We start from the raw sequence: 20,599 nt of genomic DNA, 5'->3' as shown, positions 1-20,599 counted from the left end.
TACAAACTTCTTCATTCTTCTTTCATTAAAGTAATGTTTCTTTTTTTTTTTTTTTTTGAACACACATTTTCTTCATGTTGGTACATCCTAATCTAATTCAGCTAAGTGTATCCTCCTGCCGAAATACCCTTTTAGAAAAGATTACAGGTATGAGAGATGATAAATGGAGAAAATGGGCAAATTTGATACACATTACTTAATAGGAACGTGTAGAAATGTCAAAGGGAAGCATTTAGTTTTCAGTTCAAATAAGTGCTCTTTGAATAAATATATAAATCACATAGAAACTCCTATACTTTCTTCTTTTTTGGTAAGTACAAATCAAAATGACATACAGAAAAATGGCTCAAACTGATAAAAAGGTAGCATAGATGAAATGAACAAAAGATAACCAGTTTATTTACTGGAAAGAGTTATGCATTACACCATATTCAGTTGGTAACATAAACCAAGATATAAGAATCGATATATTGGCTTTTGGTTATTTTCTTAGCATTGGAGTTCCTTTTCCAACCATTGAGTGCATGATCAGATTACACAAATACAAGAACATATCATATATGGATTCTCCCACGAAACATTCACTGAGGATTGTCTATAATAAAAAAATTTTAAAGAACAAGCAATAATAAATTCATAAGAATTTTTCTGAATTTAAAATAAATGTATATGTCTTGGAGAACAAGTGTCCTTTGAAATTTGGGTTTTAAAAAATAATTAGCAACAAAAGAGTTTCTTAGATCAGTCTTTTAGTCATGTTTTCATATGGTATTATCATTAGGTGGAAACACTTCACATCATTTAATCCCAAAAGGTATAATAACAAAATTGCAATTAAATGTAGGAACAGCAGAATCTTTACAACAACAATTATATAGTGTACAAATCAGGGGGGCCACACATTGCACAAATGTTAATACTGGAAAGAAATACAATTCAGAATCATATATGGTTCATCATATATGCATAATCATGCAAATAAAAACACTGAGTAGATTATAAAAATATCATAAAAGATTTTCAAAGAATTGTTTAATTGACTCTAACAGTCAAACCATTGAGCTTAAAAATTTTGTGGCAATAATGGTAAAATCATTTATTTCCTCTAAGATTTGGTACATAATCAAATCTATAAACCTAAACAACAAAATGATTCATTCTGGATATTTGTTATTATTGAATAATGATTCGTCAACAAAATGATGACATTTCTCTTTATAGTTCTCTGATCTTTGTTTTTAAATGACTTTTTAGAAAGAAAAGCATACAGCTATACTAAAAACATTCGATTTACTTCTCAGTGTTTTTATTAGAGAACCATAACGATCAGAGAATAATTCTGAAAGAAAGAAAAGTTAAAATAAAGATGTGTTCTTGACCAATGTTCTATAGCACTTAAACTCCAATCACAGAAATAATCTGGCTCGGTAGTTTATTCAGGCGTCAGTTTAAATAGGACAAATTTTAAATAACTCCAGAGGAAAGGGATAAAAATACACTGAGGATTAGAGCCATGCATTTCAATATGGAAAGGAGACCAGATATAGGTAATAATCTCCTTACATTCCTAATGGAGAGAAGATCACAAGAGAAATAAGACTTCTATAGTGTTCATATTATGAATATGGGAAAGCTTACATGATGTGAAATATCTCATGCAAACATTTTACACGCATACTTTTATGTACTCACACCCTTAAAGTAAAGGCAGTTAATTACTCCTCTTCTTCGTAAGTAGAACATTATTTCTGGAAAAATCGATTGGGGAACACACCTTAATACTAACTATCTTTTGCGGTTATACTTTGAGTAAGAAGGATGAAAGAGATGTCTAGACAAAATCCTTCTGATGTCAACGTAATTGGATCAGGCTACAAATGCAACACATCAGGGACTATGGCAGTTAACTTGGTGTTTAAGTAAAGATGAATTTACTTACAGATGCAACTCATCTGGGGACATAATTACAGACAGTGGAAAAGGTCACTCGGGAGCTAGATTGGTCTTCTATGTCCATAGAAATTGATTTCAAGGTAAAAATTCCTTGTCAATAGCAGCACTGATCATGCCATTTATCACAACTCCAGTTCAACAGCTTTGTCAAGAATTATGTTCCCTTTATTTGAAAACATATTCTTCTAAATTTTTTGCAATCTTAAATACAATGATTATTTTAAATCATTCTGGCTTAAAAACAAACAAAAAGTCTGGAGGACAATTTTTTTGAATTGTGAACTTTATCCTAAGAGTTCCTTTTGAATCTAAGTCCTCCTTTAGATCTACAATATCAATGCCTTTGGCATCCTTGGGCTGGATCAACATAGTTCCTTACGGGAAATCGATTACTTTCCCTTGATATGTCTTTCTGAAAGACAGATTATGTCTTTTGGCTGATTGATTACAATAATTACACATTAAAATTTGTCATTCTTATCCTAGTAGAAAATATATTCCATTTCTTCCTTTTCATATTTTGTAATTTCCACTTGAGAATTGTAGAGGATTTTATTTAATACCGTCCACATTCCCGGTTGGTTTATATGACCAATGTTTCATGGTTGTTGGAAACAGAAGGACTATCTGTACAGGAATATTTTCCAAAGCATTAGAAAGAGGAAATACTGAGATTGGAGATCCTTTTAAGAAAAGATAAAATTTGAGAGGCATCTGGCCCCCAAGGGATTGCATACTTTCTATTTCTGAAGTATTCCTGAGGACATTTGTTTTTTAGACTCTGACAACTGAGGCTTTTTATACTAAAATTACTACATTCTGGGCAACTTTAAAGATATTATGAAATATAGCTGGAAGAAAAAGTAATACCAATGGTCTTGTTTTTTATCAGAGATCTTGGAAAAATTAAGATTGTTATCCTATTTTCAAGGGATAAAATATTTTATGATTAACCAGCATTACTTCAGAGTATTTTCAAGTTCAAAAGAAGCATAGGATTATGGAATCCCAGAATTATAATACGTTATCACAAAATACCTTGCCACCTATCAATCCTTACTAGAAAACCAATAGTATTTAATTTTTGAAAAACAAAAATTCCTTATGATTATCAGTTCCACTGATTTATTTTCCACCGTTAAAAATCTCTTTCATAGAGGTAATATAAATCCTTCACACTAAAGACTTAGTTTTTCTTATTCCAGTCTTAATAATGATATCTATAACCGGTACTTCTCGTTTGTTACATTTTCTTGGCTTGAGGATCACTATTGTACCTCCTTTTCCTTAAGCTAAGTAAAAGTATCATCTTTCTAAATAGGTCTTTTCTGAATTATTTAATAACTTTTCGTTTTCTCAAAGTTCTTCAGATTCCTCTCATTGAAGCAGAATTGTATGTATGAGAGGGATCTGATGACATACAAGTTGACTGGAAAGATAAATCCAAGGGTCCTGTATACTCCTGGGCACTCAGGCCAAAGGCAATTTATTGCTCCTTTAAACTTAATTTTATTTTTTGGCTAAGAAAAAGCCTCAGTAGGAAAGCATCTCTGCATAATGACTTCTTTTTAGTATAGTAATTGTGCTTACTTGTAAAAAACTACTAGTTCCTTTGTTAACCGCTCTTGCCGGTTACCTTTCGTCTTTGCCCACTGTGTTTCCAATGATTAACCAATATTATTGTATTTCTGTAGTTGGTTTTCATTCGCCAAGTCTGTCTTCAGTCAGTCTCACTGAGGTTTGTTCTTTCTGATTTTCACTGATTCTTCAATTTTTCAATTTCTTTTTGAATTCTGATTTTTTTAAAGGTACTGATTTTTATCAATGCTACACATATTTAATTTTTAAATGCCTATAAATAAATATAGATATGGCTCGGTTTAAACTATACTAAATGATGCCACAGTGTAAATACATGGAATTCTCTCTTACCGGTTAGGGACTATTATCTAAGTTTGTGCTGAAAATTAGAAATTTATTTCCACGTTTCTATATCTTCTTGGCAAAGTTTGCTAAAATTAACAACTTTATAGAATTGATACCTCAAAACAAGCATTTCCCACTCTATTAGGATAAAGAAGTGAAATAAAACCAGCATATAATAGACTTAATGATAAACTTGTATTGAAAGAAATAAATGTGTTGTCTATACCTTGGCTTTTCACCAGGTCATAACTACAGAGTAAAGGGGCACGAAAGCAATACTGCACTGTCAATAGGCAGTACTGCCCTGTACTCCACACAGACAATACTTACTGCTGAATCCCTGTACCACCAACAAAGTTGATGAGGCAATAGAGGAAGATGTTCTGAGGTACTTTTTAAAAAGGCGTATTTTCCCTCAGGCACAAACAGTTTTTATTAAAAGTCAACTTAGCAGCCATGCCACTTCTCAGGTCTGAAAACATAATGCTTGAAAGAGAAATAAAAAGAAGAAACAGAGAAAGAAAAAGTAGGAGGGGGTATGGGATAGTTTCTTTGAATTGAACTCCAACGAAATCCACACCGTCTCACTAATACTGGTACCAAGCAGATAAAACATTAACAAAATGAAGGAAATGATTAAGAACAGCAAGGCAATGCAGGTAGGAACGAGCAGAACATTTGGCTGCCACGATCAGGACTTTATGAAGGTTTGTTTTGTTTCTTGTTTCTGTTACTTTAACCTGAATCTTTACTTTGGTGAAGATTTCCAGTTACTCCAAGCTGCATAATAAATGACACTGTTGAAAATAGCACTCACATAAGGAACTCAAAACCTCTTGGTTGCTTTGGTAATAGTGACCACTACTTAATAGGTGTACGTACAACTGACGAGAGCTCCTGCACTGTGCTTTAGGATTTACTGACTGGCTGCCATCTTTGATAGACCATCCACGAATGTGCTCCCTACCCCCACCCATGAAGCTGAGATCTCCACAACTAGATCTCCACTGCTAGAGCCCTGCATTGTTAACTGTCTTTTGTGTTAACAGTGAGGATTGTTTTTGTTTTGAAGAGAAGTCACAGATACAGTTACATGAAAAGGTCAAACCGTTATGGTTTTAAATAAGTTAAGGCTACCTGACTAGACAAGGAATCAGGGCTAGGAGCGATTGTGTGGGCAGCACTTGGTACTTAAGGAGCCCAAGAGTGTTAGACCTTTCAGCTCAATTAGCTGTTTTCCTTGTTCGTCAGATTATGTGCAAAAGAAATTTTGCTATGAAAATCCACTGCCTTAAATCAAGTCATAAAAGTTACCCAGCAGAATCTGTAAATGAACTAGGAACATGTATTATCTCAATATAATATAATGATTGTAGGCACCTGAGTGTTTGTCAAAAGTAGACAATGAGCTAAGGTTTATTTATTGTTTTTTGGCAAGGAAGATTCATTATGAAAAAAACCTAACAACAACAAAACATACACTTTTAATCAAAATTTGAACACTTTCTGGGTAAATTAATTAATCAAAGGCTAACTTACATCTATGTAGTATATTTTTTCCCAGTTTGATACCTTTTTTGCAGGAAAGACTCATGATTAGGGACCCTGAATTTGGGAAAGTAAAAAAAAAAAAATCTGGTCTTTAAATGAACACGCTTTTTTCCCCCTTAACGTTATTTAGCTTCCTTAACATTATCACACACACATACACACACACAAGAGAGCAGCACCAGTGATCTACTTGTCTGCAGTTTTAAAAAATTAAAGATGCTGTCAAAAGTTGAGTAAGTCAGTGAATCATAACATAGTCTTTCTTAGATTTACTTAATAAAATCAAGTAAAGAATTATAGTTAAAAAATAAACACCACCAGCAGTTAATGTAAATAAGCACATAAACAATATCAGTGTAGCAGCAAAATACAGTTATTGTTAACATTCCGATGCACCTCATTTATTATTTTGTGCAAGAAATATGACCATGGTCTGGTCAATTCCAGATTTCAAACTAAATTAAAACTCATACTTAATTGAGCAAATTATGTGTATTTAAAAATAAATGAATTAAGTTCACCTCTCACAGAAATGATTTTTATAGACATAAGTCATGTGGCAAATAAAGTATAAAATAAATATTGATGACAAAAAATATGGGAATCGACTTCTATAGCTGAATTAGAAGTACAAGGAAAGATGATTTTACAATCTATGTATTTTACATTGTCTTAGGTCTTTCTTACGCTATCGAGGTAAAGCCAGCCATCTGAGATATACGGTTCCTGTTTCCTTTTATTTCTTGCTTTTAATTAACCATAGCCATTTGATTGTAGAGGTTTGTCTGTGACTTAGAGAAACCATCAAATGTTTCATCACACTGGAGTCTGTGCTTTGTGTTATTCTTCTTAACTTTCTTTCATCTTCCAAAATGACGAACACGAATCCAATCCTACCTCTCACACCCGAGAAGAAAACACCCGCGGGATCTTGGGCAGTATCCTGTGTGTGGTTACAAAGCATTCACCTCAGATATTCGTCCGTGGGAGATGGAGACTAGGGGTAAGGAGGCTTGGAGAGACAGTGGAGAGGGGCGCACTGCGGGCTGGAATGTGGCTGCTCGTCAGGGAGAGCTATGTCAGGACTGAAAATGAGAAACAAGCGTGTCAGCAAGAAACACACGTACAGGGGGCCAGGCACACTTGTAAGGGTTAAAGAGACACAATCTCTTCACAGAAAATTTTAAAACAGAAACAGAAACTCTGCACAATAAACGGTTTAAATCTAAAGCATGCTAAGACGACTGGAGTTTTTCAAAACAGTGCACAGAAAGAAAGAAAGAAAGAAAGAGACAGAGAGAGAGAGAGAGAGAGAAAGAAAGAAAGAGAGAAAGAAAGGAATTAAAAAGAAAAAGGAAAATGTGGTAAGGAAAGGACATATATAACTCTTCCCCCAATGTTGCTCTTTAATTTCTGCACACAGTCTCGTTTCCCTCAGGTCTTTGGGTTAGTTGCAAGATTTCTTCAAATCGGTTCTTTTTAAACTTTTATGTGCACACCAATCACCTGGGATCTTGGTAAAATGCCGATTCTGATTTGATAGCTCTGAGGGGGGACCTGAGAATCTTTATTTCTAACAAGCTCCAGGGGAATGCAGACAATGCTGGACCAAGCCTTTAGAGAACTCTTCAGTTCTCTGGTAGATCCAGATTCCATAGGATAAGTCCTTTGTCTACTGAAGCCTAATTTGCTCTAAAGGTTGCCACTGCTTGCTTTAGTTTAGTGGTGTAAATCAGACGGGACAGTTTTAAAACTTCCTATTCGATGAGCATATAATACAGACTTCCAAACAACCACTTCGGAGAGCCTCCAGTTTAAATGAACACATAAATGTCCAGGCTCATCAATGTTTTGATGAATAATCTTGCAGGATAAGGGAGTGAAATCACTGAATTTTCTACGGTAAAATATAAAACACATTGGAGTTCAGACCTTTTCAAAGGTAACTAATGGAGGGGAACACACACTATGGGGATTTTTTTTTAATAGAAAAAGATGGGCATTTTTCTAACACTCTGCTTTTTCCCTCATATATTATGAAATTCAGTACCATAGAATTCATTTCTGTCAGGAGTAATATTTGAGAAAACTATTCATGGCTTACCATGATTATGAGTATTAGTATTTATTTAATCATAGTTTTTAAAGCTAATATTATCATTGAATTCATTAAAAATTGCCATTAAAAATACTTTTTATCTTGGGGCAGCTGGGTGGCTCAATCAGTTAAGCATCTGACTTTGGCTCAGGTCATGACCTCACGGATGGTGAGTCTGAGGTCCGCGTCCGGCTCTGTGCTGACAGGTGGGAGCCTGGAGCCTGCTTCAGATACTGCGTGTCCCTCTCTCTCTGCCCCTCCCCTGTTCGTGTTCTCTCTCTCTCGCTCAAAAATAAATAAACATTAAAAAAACCACTTTTTACCTTTGGTACTGAGATTATCCTTCAAGTATATCTCTTGAATTTTAATACAAAATTATAATTATGTAAAATACCGATCTGCTTGAGGTCATCTTTACTTCCCAAACTCTTTGAACTGCTATGAATTTAATTTCAGAGGAGAGGTGCTCTTCTGTATTGGTAAGAGCAACAAGCGATAACAATGATTTTTCCCAGCTATTTTTAAAATATGGTAGGTGAGCCTGGGAGAGCTGGAGCTTCAACACAAGCACTAAAAAATATCGCATGGCAAGAGTCTACCTCCACCCTCCACACAGAGTCAGATGGCGGAGGAAACACAGCAGCAGACAGACTCTCCCACAGACCTAACAGGGCTTCTTTCTATTAAATCTGCATGATTAAGAACAAGTTTCTTCTGGGGGGAACGAAACATATTATTCAACATAAGTTGTGGCAAGCAGCATGGGGTAGTCACATTACACAAGATGGCTGTTTGAAGGCCCCATGTCGTTCAAATACTCTTCTTCATCAAAGAAGACAAGCATTTCTGCTTGACCAGCTGAAGGGTGTAGCAACAGCTTAACTCCAAGTTATGGTCCGCTTGGCCCAACACCATGACACTATGCTATTCATGATGATTTCAAAATTTGTTCATTATTTCAGATTTTTTACATAAAGTGAGGGATCATAAATACTTTATTTCTTTTTTATTATTTTTTTAATGTTTATTTGAGAGAGAGAGAGAGAGAGACAGAGACAGAGCATGAGTAGGGGAGGAGCAGACAGAGACAGAGAGAGAGAGAGGGAGACACAGAATCTGAAACAGGTCCCAGGCTCTGAGCTCTTAACACAGAGCCCGATGCAGGGCTCAAACTCAGGAACAGTGAGATCATGACCTGAGCTGATGTCAGACACTCAACCGACTGAGCCACCCAGGCACCCCCATAAATACTTTATAATACACTATGGCTATTTTAAATTTCCATAAAAATGCAATCACACATTGGCTTACAGGTTAAAAAATTGTTTCTTAGATATAAATATTAGAGAAGTTCTAATTATTTAAGGCACAGAATGTATTCAATTCTGATGACTAAACACCTTCAGGAACCCACCTGTTATTCAACCTTTACCATTTAAGAACCTACTTTTTGTAGGTAGATCACATTGTAAACAGTTGGCTTAGGAAACTATTATTAAGATATAAAGATGGGTATTTCTTCAGAAAGTTTCTTTTTTTTTGTCCCAATAAGCAACTACTTGATAGAAGGGGAGAAGTGCTAAATAAGAAACATCTGCATATATTTAAATATTACATCCAACGCTGCAACACCTTGGGCACTCTGTCCATATTATAGTATCTATCATCTATAAACAATTGCAATAACTTAGCTCTATGATGGAATCAGTCTGTAGAAAGCACATATGAAAAATAGGAAAATGCTCATGTATTCAAAACCATATGCCCAAAAAGTTATTTGAACACCTATGTAAGCTGAAGGAAGTATAAGATAATTTTCATTGTGAGAAACAGAGATAGAGAACACTGATGTATGGTTACTCAACACTGTTAGCGTGTTTCATTTCTCATGTTTCTATGAAATGAACGTTCCTTTTCCAGGCAGGGATAAAGCGTCAACATGGGTGATTTAAATGCTCTCTATGCTCATCACAGCAGAATTAAAATCGGTGAGCATCTCCTGGCAGCACATTGGTGTGTACTGTAGTGGTGGGACCATGGGTGCCAGACTCGTTGGGCTCAACTGCTTCCAGGATGGGTGACCCCAGAGAAGTCATGTGACCTCCTCCTCCTCCTCAGTGTCCTGGTTTAAAAATGGGTGGGGTAACTGTGCCTACCTTCGGGGGGTTGTAATGATTAAAAACCGTAAAGAACTGAACACATGTCAGGTACATGGTAAGAATTCAAACGTTGGCTGTTAACTTTTCTTGCCAGAAAGAAGTGAAAAGAGCAGTGAGGGCATCAAATTCAAGCCATTTGGCAGCAGGTGTGGGTGGGAAGGAAGACGATCATAATCTCGGTGACTCTGAAAAGGACAGTCTTTTCAGGTCTGTATGTACTTTATCATTTCTCTGTGTGGACCACAATAAGGGACAGCGGAAGCTTGGACCATGCTGCATTCCCATGGGCAGAAACTGGAAACATCTGTAATTCATTAAGTTGCTTTTCTTTAAAGGAAATAATCCCTGTGAGGGTGTAGCAAACAACCTAAATTCTGTACACTCAGAAGATACGGAACTGGGGCAGGTAACCATTTAGTCAAACTGGTTCCTAAGAAAAAGAAAGGAAGGTGAAATAAAATTCAATGTAAAAAATTTCCCCACTAGCCTTTCCATTCCTTACCCATTTGAAACACTTAAAGAAGTAGACTTCTCCTACATAGGAGATCAATGACTGGATTCTACTCCTGAAATCATTATTGTACTATATGCCAACTAACTTGGATGTAAATTAAAACAAATTTAAAAAATAAATAAATAAATAAGACGTGGGCTTCCTCACACTTTCCACAAGCAAATTAGAGAAGTTATGAAAGAGACCACAGGCCTTTGCCTTGAGGAACAGTTAGGTACTGAGAATGGTTAGTAGTGGTAATAGATATCGAGAGCACACTGGGTGTGCATCAGGCCTGTGCCTCACAGAATCCCTCAAAACTATTCTCTTCCTTACTTTATAAGTGGAAACAAACAAACAAACAAAACAACAACAGACACACACAGAAGCTGAGCCAGCAAAAGCAACTTTCCACAATTACACAACTAGCAGGTGGTAGGGGTAGGACTTAAACTCAAACTATCTGCCTCCAGAGCTCATTCACTCATTCCTGTAATCAACAGGTGCTGAACATCGGTGGAGCGGTGGGGATGCCCGGTGGAGAATGGACTGCGGGTTAAGACCCCTTCAACACTCCACACACAGAGTCCCGCTAGGTTGGGTGTGAACATTTATAATTATATTCAATTACTTACACAATTAAAGTGACTCTACAGTTGGCTGCTGTAATAAAATGGCATTCATATGTTAGCAAAGAACATTTCTAAAGTAAAAATCCTGTTGCTGGAATCCTGTTGGCAGACTAGACATCAATCAGGAGATACTGGCTTGGGGCCTATTTAATCATGCACCGTTTCCTGCTAACTCCCCGTCTCACTTCCACAGTTGGCTGGACAACCACCTGGAGACCAAGTCACATGGGGGCTTTGGCTGCCACTGTATTTCTGGGGAGAACTTATGGCTCCCCAGTCCTCCTGGCTCTAACCCATGGCCACGGGCAGCCAGCTACTGATATCTAGTTCTGACATATGTAGAAATACAATTAGACCCGCCCCTGCTCAAAACCAGCCTTGCCCTGGTAGAAGAGCAAAGCACAAATTAAAATCCGGAAAGAACAATAAGTAGACTATACAAGCGGCACCAGACTATAAAAACTTGGCACCATCAGAGGCCAAGTAACTGGAGATGAAGTATTCCACAAGAATGTGAGGTCCTGAGGGGGGGCGCTCTGATGCTGAGCGGGAGTGCAGCCACATGGAGGTAAATTCATGATGGATTTGTAAAGATTTCATTGGAACACAAGTCGTCAGCAAACTCTCCAACTTAGTGTCCAGGGAATATGTAAAGCTGTCTTTAAAATTCTTCAGTTAATCTCACATAAAGGGCACTATCACTGCAAATATTCGTTTTAAATGCCAATTATAAGTTATTCTCCAGCTTTCAAATTCAGTTTTAATGAGGATGGTGGGTGGAGAAAAAAGAGAAACATTTTCATAAAGTTATCTTGCCACAGACATGAGATATGCTTTCTATTCTTCTTGCTTTTTTTTGCCTGAGAACTATATTCTAAGGACAAAAGACAAGCAAAAGAAAAAGTAGGGCAAGCATCCTAACAATTCCAGGTTTTATATTTGGGAAGGTAATGAACCACTGGACTAATTCAACTATTTACTCACACAAGGGAGCTGAAGGCAGCCCTTAGTCTACCCACTGGCAGCCAGTAAAATCAACTCTAGCTCTCTTGTATTTCCATCGGGTACACGTGGACTTCAGGTATCCAGTGTATGTTAGCGTAGCCCATATTTGAGATACAATGTAGCAAATATAATCATGGATAGGAAGTTATGGTGTTAGAAAGGAGAGCTTGGGATCCATGGATCTGACATGCAGCTGGGTGAGAAGAGAAATGACATCCAAATTTACCTGACAGTTGGGCAGTCTTGCCTCCCGGCTAGTTGTGAGCACTGTGGCGGTACGGAGGCAGCAGGCTGCTGACAATCTACAAGAAACTGATAAATTAGACATGTATACAAAGAGATGACGGAGCATCGTGTTAGTAACAGTAACTAAAGCAGTTGCCTGAGAGATTTAGTGAGGAATGTGCATTCTCATTGAAACATCTGGATTAAGCTTTGTTCCCCCCTGAATGATGCCAATAGAAAAGACGTTTTTCTTATTTAAATACAGTATTAAAAAATTAGGGACACAAAATTAGTAGTGAGATTTCTCAAGTACTTTTGAACATATGTGGCCATTCATATTTGGTATCTGGATACATCTAAAAATAAGGGACCTATTAATATAATTAAAGATCTTCAAGTTCTGAACTTGATGGTAGTTACATGTTTTGCACCTAGGTCTGCTTTTCCAAAATGGGATACATTCAGATAACTGCCTTTATTGTCAGAACACATGGGCATATTGTCAATCCCATAGGCACACTGAGAAAAAGCATGCAATACAATATTTTCCATGATTAAGAAGATATCAGAGAAAGGAGTCATCTTTACAGTTTTCTGATAATGTTATTAATCAAAAGCAAGAACTGCTAGCAGAAATATTAGAATGTTCATTACAATAGCTAATTGTTAGTAACTTGGACTGATAAAGATAACATGAATGGGAGAATCACTTTTGTTATATTTTTGCCATTTTAAAGTCACATAATATTACTCACACTAGGTTGGCAAAATGCTAGTTAGTGAACTCCATGTGTTAGCTGATCAGTTATGTTAATCATCTACTCCCAAGAAAGACCGTGTACTGGGTGTTCTAAAATAATCAAAGAATAGTCTGTTCATTAGCACCAGACTGTCACCTGAGAAGCTAGTTAGAAATGCATGTGTCATATTTCTGCAAAAAGATTTTGCAGAAAAGTCAAAATTGGAGTTAGACTTGAAAATTCAATTATTCTCAAATAATTGCAGCATGTCCTTTTGCTAACTGCTTAGACCATGGATTTGCTTAGCAAACCTCTTTCCTTATATGTTATAAAGATAACATTTAAGCCAAATTATAAAATCATGATTTATAGCCTTGAATTTTTGAGGCTTCACTGAAATTTCCATTCACAGGCTTGTGTCTAAGTATCACTTGTTCTAAAGCCAGTATATTCTCAATACAGCAAAACCTGCTTATATAATTCCAGAATACCAAAATTTGTGAAAACTGCTGATGCTTTTGCTTACAACACTGAAACCACACTAAAGCTGTCTGTGATGCTAAGTAGACAGGCCTGATTTGAGTTCATTCAAGGGAACATCATTACTGAAGGGAGCCTTTCATAGGTGGTCTTTGTTGCAGAATAGCTTATTAATTATTGCTTACTAATAAGAATGAGATATGATTCTCACTGAGTAGCTTGTGTTCAGATTATCATAGTTAGTAAAAGTCTTTCAAATGTAACAAATATTTCCATTTTCTCCACTTTGGAGAATTATTTTTTCTTTCCTTTAACTTTGTCTTCTCATTTTGCAGCTTGATTAACTCAATGATTCCCTTTTGTAGAAACTCAGAGTCTTAAAGGATGATTTCCTTCATGCTCCTTTTATCTTTTCCAACGGCTTTCTGATCTAAGTGATAATTTAGGGATGTCTTGGGCTAATTCAGATAATGATTTTGATACGATCAGCAGTTTTGTTTAAGTTAACCAGGAGAATGCTGCCCTCCTATGGTGTACTTGGGTAAATACAATGGATTGAAATGAAAGTGAACACTGGGAAAACCACTCTGGAATGTGGCCTTATGTCTTCCATTTCCAGGGAGGTAAAGCTCTTCTTTTAAAAAAAATTGGCCTCTGTGGAATGACAAGCCTTAGAATTAATTTTGAGGGTTTACATGGTCTAAATTTTTTCCTATTTCTCCCTTACAATAGAAATATTTTTTGCTAAGGTAGTTACAAATTATTATTCATTCAAAATATGCTCTGTGATAAAATTTAGCAAGCAGATGAGCAGGACCACAGTGTATTCCCTTAATGAATTGTTTAATAAGTGGTGGATATTCCTTACACTTATAGTGAGTATCAGTTTTTTCTACTTTAGTAGCAACATCACCTCTGGGCTCATTATCATTACTACTTTGCACTTGTTATTTATAAGTAGTTAGCAAGTGTTGTCCTTAAAGGTTAAAAAGCAAATTCCACAAATAATATGGTGATAGATGGAAAAATAAAATTTGAAAAACAGCCATATTGCTCTGACTTGCCTTCTAAAACTTTCTTCTCAGGACACCTGGGTGGTTCAGTCGGTTGAGTGTCTGACTTCAGCTCAGGTCATGATCTCATGGCTCATGGGTTCGAGCCCCACATTGGGCTCTGTGCTGACAGCTCAGAACCCAGAGCCTGCTTCCAATTCTGCCTCTGTCTCTCTCTGCCCCTCCCCCACTTGTGCACTGTTTCTTTCTCTCTCTTTCTCAAATATAAATAAGCATTAAAAAAATTTTTTTAAACTCTCTTATTGGGTTGACAGCCTTCCAGTTACATATACATCTAGCCCAGCTGAACAGTGGGATGTGTACTAGCATGTACTTTGTAAAATGAAGTGGGTGGGTTGGGGATTGGGAAAATCCCTTTACTTTTGAGGGCATAAAAGATGACAATTATGTGACTCATGCAGGATATATTAAAGCACTCCAGGAGTCACGACTGTCACCTGAGCTCATCACAACCATTCAACAATCAAGTTACTAAACTCTGAGTATGTGTTCAAATCTGTTAGGCACTGGGGACAAAAGGAAAACAGAGAAGATATGGTCCCTGGCCAATTAGGTAAAACAAGCATATTCAACCAGCAATTACAGTAAGTGTCATGATGCCGGGGGTGATGGTGATGGTGATGATGATGATGGTGATGATGATAACCACCCAGCACTTATTCAATGCTTACCATGTGCCAGGCACTGGGTAGGCACTTAACATGCATGCTCTCCTGTAATCCTGTTTTATTAATCACAGTTGATGGATGAGGAAAGGAGGACTTAGGTTAAGTAACTAGCCAAAGTCCACCAAGAGGTGGAGCTGGATTTGAATCCAGGATTGTATAAGCCAAAGGCTGAATTACATTTGCACACAAATCAGTGCATTGCTTTCCAGGATAGGAAAATGTAGGAATCTCAGAGCAGAAATACTTAACTGAGTCTAAATGGCCAGAAAATGCTTCCTGGAGGTTGTAACATCTAGGCTGATGCCTAAAATGATGAGTTAGCCAAAGAACTTCTTAGCAACTATAAATGGCTTATGGTCTCTACTAATAGTAATAAAATCTTTTATCACAAAATTAAAGTATTTGAAATGTTCAGAACTGAACTAGATAACACTGTATGTTCATAAGGTCACAGGCCTGAGACACGTCATAGCGTATTCAAGAGATTGTTAGTACCTCAAGGGCAGATGAATAAGGGATATTATAGCTTAAAGCATTGACAGGTCTATATTGGTATACACATAAAGACTACACTTGTATGACATTCCTCCATAAACAAAACCGACTAGAAAGGAAGTTAAAAAAAAAAAAGGAAGGAGAAAGAAGAAAGGAAATTATTCGCTGAATCAACGTGATGTAATTTCTCTTAGGAACTTTATATTAGTTATCTGTTTTAAGTCTTAGCAACACTCTGGAGGTATTATTTTCACTATTCCTACCATAAGAAAATAAGTATTTTTGATATATGGGAACGATATCAGAATCTCATATACCCTGAGGCTATTTTTTTCCTTTAACATTTTTCATGCACTAGCAACAAATACAGAACTGACATCATAGTAGGTGTTCCACAAACATTCACTGATTAAATTAATACACGATCACCATATATATTAACTTGCTCACCGTCACACAGGTAGAAAGTGGCAGAGCATTTAAAACAGGCAGACTTTTCTGATGCTGAGGCCTCTAGAAAATATGGGGGTCATAGAGTCAAAGAAACATAAATAAGAACTTCACCAGGGACACCTGGATGGCTCAGTCGGTTAAGCAGCCGACTTTGGCTCAGGTCCCGGTCTCTCGGTTTGTGAGTTCGAGCCCCTTGTTAGGCTCTGTGCTGACAGCTTGGAGCCTGGAGCCTGCTTCAGATCCTGTGTCTCCTTCTCTCTCTGCCCCTCCCTCACTCATGCTCTGTCTCTCTCTCTCCCTCTCTCTCTCTCTCCCTCTGTCTCTCAAAAATAAATTCACATTAAAAAAAAGTTAAAAAAAATAAGAACTTCACCAGATAGTTGACATAGTAATTTGAAGGCAACCAATTCCCTCAAAACACAAAGCAAGATCAAGGGTGCAAGAATGGAGATAATATGCAATTTCTGTAAATTAACGATTAGGGAGAGAAAGTCTGGTTATAGGGTTTTCCCCTCTGGCTTCTATTACTTTTAAATTTCCTAATGCAACTTAGAAATATGAACCAATTTTTTAAAAAGTCAATGCCTTAGAAAGTCCCATGAGCCTCCTGGTGGCTGTTTGGGGAGGGAGGGAGAGCCTCATGTGGAAGGAGGCAGGGACCGCCTCTGTGTTTTGGCTCCACACTGGGCTCAGCAGGCAGTGGTGAGAGGATGAGGACCCTGCGGCTGCAGGGACAGCTTCCTTGGTGCCATATGCTCTGCGGGAAGCGTAGCAGCAGCTCTTTGTGGCAAATGGTCCCCTACAGAGTGGCCAGCCTTCCCCACCCCTGGGGTTCCAGACCTGAGAACTGACGCATCCCTATGGTTTCATGAGCTCTTATTTTCCATACTACACCTCCTTCCCTCATGACCACAGACTCTGCCAGGCGCTACACATCTTCCTATGAAAATTCCCTGTCCCCTGAGGTTTCCTCGGGCCAAATAATGCAAATTCCTCTTCACAGGACCCAATTTCAACTTCCCTCACTCGCCTCCTTGCTCTCTGACCATGTTCCAGTTTGTGCAACAATCTTCTAAAAGTGAGGTGTTCAGAAAGGAAATCATGTGGGATAAGATGTGATTGGTGGGGTGGGCTGGCAGTCTTGCCTCATTTGAGATACCCTGATTCTATCCAAAGAGCAGAAGCCTGCATGGATTTTTTTTTTTTTCCGGCAGATGTGTCACACTGTTTCATACGAGCTCACTTTGCCTACAGAGGGTGCCATCCAGTTATGCTTCCTCCAACTTGTACTTGGGGTGTCTGGAATCCCAATGCGATATTTCATGTGCTTTTTAAAAAAGTTTTATTTAAGTGATTTCTACATGGGGCTTGAACTCATGACCCTGAGATGAAGAGTTGCACGCTCCTCCGACTGAGCCAGCCAAGTGCCCTTCACATACTTTTAATTTTATGTTTATCTCCAGTAAGTCTCACCTTTTCCTACCTGATGCATCTTTTAGATCCTATTCTGTCCATCTAGTACAGTAACGTCCTCTCCCTGTTATTTCTCCCTCAAATTAGAAAATGTGATAATCATGACCTTGATATCTTCATCTTTATCTAAGATTAGTAACCAATAATGGGGTCAGGCTAAGTAGAGACCTTATGTCATGAGTACCAATCTATGAATTTGGGCCATTTGAAGATGTCTTTCAACCAGTTATGGACCTAAACAATTACATCATCTAGAATTTTTCTATCCTAAAAAACATTATAAAATACCTGGTCAGTTGTTTGCCAAAATTCAGGTATATTATATTACCACTCTTCCTGATCTTACAAGATAGAGAATGAAAATAAGTCTAGCATAAGTCATTCTTGATGAACTCATGCTGGCTGTTAGTGATCCCTATTCTATACTGAGCATATGAAACCCATCAGCTTCCAGAAATTTCCCTAGAATCAGCCTCAAGGTTGTTGGTCTACAGATCAGAGAAATATATTTCTTTTCCATTATATAAAAATTCTATTTCCACATTTCTTTCTCTGACTCATCTAGGAACTCACCTTCTCACTTCCATATTCTCCCTGAGCACATTTTCCTCATCTTTCATAAGGCCATGATATTTTTAGCATCTTTCCTTCAACAAGAAAAGTGGGAAGGAATAGTATGTGTGCTTTCCTTTTTTTCCCCCTTCTCATTTACAAATGGCAACTCACATACTTCAAAAATGGCAGGGAAAATGAAAATCACGATACAAATGCAAACATGCCTCTTGGTGAGACAGTTAATCACTTTGTCTACTTGATGTACTATTTCCAAGACTGTTAAAGAAAGATGGGCTCAGTAATTAAATTTACCCACTTAAACAACTGCTGTCATAAATAATGATATTACTGTTATTTTCAAATGGATATCACTTTGGAACAAAAATCTTACCTACTTGGAGTAAATGGTCAATATTCATTAAGGACCTTTCAATGAGGACAGATGATTAACAGTAGAAAAAAAATGTTTAACGATGAAAGTTATCAAACAGAAGGTCAACAGAGATAGTTATAGATTGTCCTAAAATAGCTCCTTAGTTAATGATCCAAACGTAGAGACATCCTCTTTTGTGCCCTTATGAGAGATGAAAGGATATCCCTCGTTCTTCTTTCCACACACCTGGCCATATACTTCCAAACTAGTCACTAATTGGGATTTGGGCCATGACAGAAAAGGAAGAGCAGGCAGAAGGAATGCAGAAGGAAGAGGAAAGGATGAGAAATAATGGTAACATGGAACATTCAGTAAGTGCTGTATATTTGCAGACATTAGGCTAAGCATTTTGCATGCAACAGTTCTTTAATCCCTAAAAAAACTTAAAACAGATAGGATTTATTTTTATTTTGCAAACAAGAACCTGAGGCCAAGGTTAAGGAGTTTGTGCATGGGTACCTTCCGTAAGATTTTTATAGTGATTTTTATAAAGCTTTTTTGGGCTCACAAAACTCAGTTGAGTTTGGTTGTCATGATCCTCATTTTAGATATCAGGACACTGAGGATCAGAAAGGTTCAAGTGATGTGCTTTGCACGCTTGCAGAGGGAAGCACAGTGAGAACACAAGCCCAGTGGAATGCCCCATGGATCTGTAATGGACTAAATTTTGTCACCCCAAATTCTTATGTTGGAAGCCCTACCACTACCTCAGAATGTAACTACTCTATATTTGGAAACAGGATCTTTAAAGAGGTCATTAAGTGAAAATGCTGCTGTGTTAGGGTCAGCTCTAATCCAATCTGATTGATGGCCTTATGAAGAGCAGGGATTGGGAGACAGAGAACACAGAGACACCAGGGATGGGCTCACACAGGCCATGTGAAGAGAAGGTGGCCATCTACATGCCAGGGGGAGAGGCCTCCAGAGAAACAAATCCTGCCCAACCTTGATCTTGGCCTTCTAGCTTCCAGAACGATGAATAAATAAATGTATATTGTGTAAGCCCCTCAGTCTATGGTCTTTTGTTATGGTAGTCCTAGCAAACTAATATGGAGCCTCTGTAGTTGCTCCAAAGTGGAAGCAGTTAGCACCCCCACTCTTCTCTCTTACTCTGTCACCAGTACTTCTCTAGTCTAAGTAAACTGAGAACTTAAACTTTTCCAAACTCTAAACAGTCTAAGAGTTGGGACAAATAAATAAGGTTTAATTCAAGGAAACTCAGGGAAAAAGACATATACAAAAGGCCAGAAGCACAAATTCTAAATGAACATCTGTACTCGAATTTCTGCAGACTTTCTTCTTAGCAAAAAAGCATTTTAAATGCCAAAGTGGTCAAATCAGTGGTATTGGCGAAAACTAAACCGATGACAGAATATGATATCTGAGTATTTTCTAGAAAACAAGTTTCTAGAAAAAATGTATAATTATTAAAGAAAAGCCTCCCAAACACAGGAATTCTGGATATTTGCAGATAACAGCACAAAGATGCTCCTCATGATTAGTTACTGTCATACTTATGCCTACAGCCAGGTCTTAAGTGAGGGCTTTACACAACAATCCTTGGGGATGGATAATGGGTAAATCATGATAATTTTCTTCCATCTGCCAATGATACTTCTGCAGCAATTCTGTGGTCTCCTTGCCTTCCTCTTCATTCTCCATTCTCTCTCCCCTGTGCTCCTCAACTTTCCTCCATTTCTGCATGAGATTTAAAGTCCATCAGAGAGACCTTTGTGGTTAGATCCTACTCCACCAAACAGTAGCTGAGGGACACTGAAGAAGTGACTTAACTGTTCTGAGCTTCAGTTTCTCTGTTAAGTGAGGACATTAAATACAACTTTGCAGACCAGGTGAAAGAATGTCTGTGAAAGCATACAGCCCAGGTCTATGGACAGGAATTGGCCATTGATTACACATGAGGAACACCATGGGGAGAAGTCAAGGTGACCTTGAGGTTTTCAGCTTGAAGTAACTAAGTAAATGCCTTTGACAACAGTAAAATTTAAAAAGCCAAGATAGACCATATGATGAAATCATCTTGACAATGATTCTTTTGGTTTGTTTTTTTTTTTTTTGCCCCTATCATTACATTCATCTGAAATGCTCTTCTCTTGGACCATTCAGAAATAACAAGTTTTGTTTTTATTCCTGACCACCCAGAGGGAAGCATTTGCTTCCCCTAAACTC

The 20,599-nt window shown here is 37.5% G+C and overlaps 1 protein-coding gene across 3 annotated transcripts in view; it reads right to left on the bottom strand.

Moving 5' to 3' along the window:
- Positions 1-372: 372 nt before the first annotated feature.
- BICD1 (BICD cargo adaptor 1) overlaps positions 373-20,599 on the bottom strand; it is a 246,732-nt gene continuing 226,505 nt past the window's right edge. For 2 of the 3 annotated variants that reach the window (XM_043562944.1, XM_043562942.1), the window contains 2 exons: positions 12,044-12,119; positions 373-6,515 (listed from right to left, as the gene is read on the bottom strand). In XM_043562944.1, coding sequence (XP_043418879.1) covers positions 6,428-6,515; positions 12,044-12,119 — 164 coding nt within the window. In that variant the 3' untranslated portion in view covers positions 373-6,427. The remainder of the gene's footprint in view (positions 6,516-12,043; positions 12,120-20,599) is intronic. The other variant, XM_043562943.1, reaches the window with a different exon arrangement.

Source organism: Prionailurus bengalensis, chromosome B4, assembly GCF_016509475.1.
Source record: "Prionailurus bengalensis isolate Pbe53 chromosome B4, Fcat_Pben_1.1_paternal_pri, whole genome shotgun sequence".
Lineage (NCBI taxonomy): Eukaryota > Metazoa > Chordata > Mammalia > Carnivora > Felidae > Prionailurus > Prionailurus bengalensis.
This window is presented reverse-complemented; position numbering and strand designations above follow the sequence as displayed.